Source organism: Nanorana parkeri, unplaced genomic scaffold, assembly GCF_000935625.1.
Source record: "Nanorana parkeri isolate BGI_ZX_2015 unplaced genomic scaffold, ASM93562v1 scaffold1984, whole genome shotgun sequence".
Lineage (NCBI taxonomy): Eukaryota > Metazoa > Chordata > Amphibia > Anura > Dicroglossidae > Nanorana > Nanorana parkeri.
In genome coordinates this window covers 185,206-186,560 of record NW_017308252.1, presented here as the reverse complement: position 1 = coordinate 186,560, position 1,355 = coordinate 185,206, and the positions used below count along the sequence as shown (strand labels likewise).

Here is a 1,355-nt window from a genome sequence, read left to right as displayed (position 1 = left end):
GGGGACGTGTGATTTAGCGGCAGAATGACGATCTCAGCCTTGTACTGATAGTGACATATAGATGTGCGCAGTGACGCAGTATCGTCTCATTTACAATCATTTTTGCTGCTTTTCTGTTTTTCTTGCTGCAGATTTAAAGAGAAAAAGTTTTTGGAGGTGGTGAAGTCTCTTCAGGGGTGTCCTTGGAGGGAGGAGCCGACAAAATGTGACCAGCTTCGGTAAGTATGTGAGCTGTGATTGGTTGGATGTTGTCACTGAACTCCGGCCGCATGTGACACGAATATTACAGCTCGGTGTTCATTATTATTACGGATGCGCCGATACCGGTTTTTGGTATCGGGTACGAGTACCGATATCTTTTTCTTTCCGGTACTTGCCGATACTGAGAACTGGTTAGATATGTAAGCTGAGTGTAGAGTGTAAGCTCCTCTGTACAGAGACTGATGTGACTGTGGGGGGAGGGGACGTTAGAGTGTAAGCTCCTCTGTACAGAGACTGATGTGACTGTGGGGGAGGGGACATTAGAGTGTAAGCTCCTCTGTACAGAGACTGATGTGACTGTGGGGGGGGTGGACATTAGAGGGTAAGCTCCTCTGTACAGAGACTGATGTGACTGTGGGGGAGGGGACATTAGAGTGTAAGCTCCTCCTCTCAGGTGCCGGGTCCAATGCTGTGTGCTGTGGTTCCTCCTGCCCGGCACCATTATATCCGCACTGTGTCCTGCTGTGATGTAGGGTTGTCAGGATAAACCACGGAGGACACGCTCAGTACATACTTTGCCTCCAGTCCTCTGCTCCTTCTCACAATGCAAGTCTATGAGTCGTCTGCCTTGCTGAAAACAATGCACTCCCCGTGCGGCTGATATCTCATCTCATCAGCTGTTAAAGTGGACCTGTCATGAGATATGATTTCATCTTACGGGAAGGCATTGCTAATAAGTCAGTGTTTTTTGGGCACGTAATTGGGGGCGGGGCAAAGTAAATTCTCCGTTCCATCCATGCGGCAGTACCGGAATCTGGCCCATAGGTGTTTTATCTCCATGGATGATGACTGTTGCCTCTTCTTTATTGCTCAGGGAGGAGTTGGGCAACTGCTGCAATGCCTCGTACTCCATGATCATGACTCGGGAGAACACTGCCGTGGGAAATACGCTTCACTTCGATGCAGAAGAAAAAATCACCGAAGAGGTCACCGCCGGTCTTCACAGTCTGTTCCTGAAGGTGAGCGCCAGCCTCGGGGTCAGCGGCGCAGTGCCGATGAATCCCAAAAATTTAAAGGGAACTTTCATTTTGTTGAACTTCTCATTTCTCCAAGCTGAGCTCCGGTCACGAAAAACAGTTTCAGTGCTGTGGTAG

At 49.2% G+C, this 1,355-nt stretch overlaps 1 protein-coding gene across 1 annotated transcript in view; it reads left to right on the top strand.

The window, feature by feature from the left end:
• The first annotated feature begins 1,075 nt into the window (after window positions 1–1,075).
• LOC108800295 (alpha-N-acetylneuraminide alpha-2,8-sialyltransferase-like) overlaps window positions 1,076–1,355 on the top strand; it is a 3,941-nt gene continuing 3,661 nt past the window's right edge. Inside the window, exon 1 of the mRNA XM_018572272.1 lies at window positions 1,076–1,220. Within this exon, the coding sequence (XP_018427774.1) occupies window positions 1,113–1,220 (108 nt within the window). The 5' untranslated portion in view covers window positions 1,076–1,112. The remainder of the gene's footprint in view (window positions 1,221–1,355) is intronic.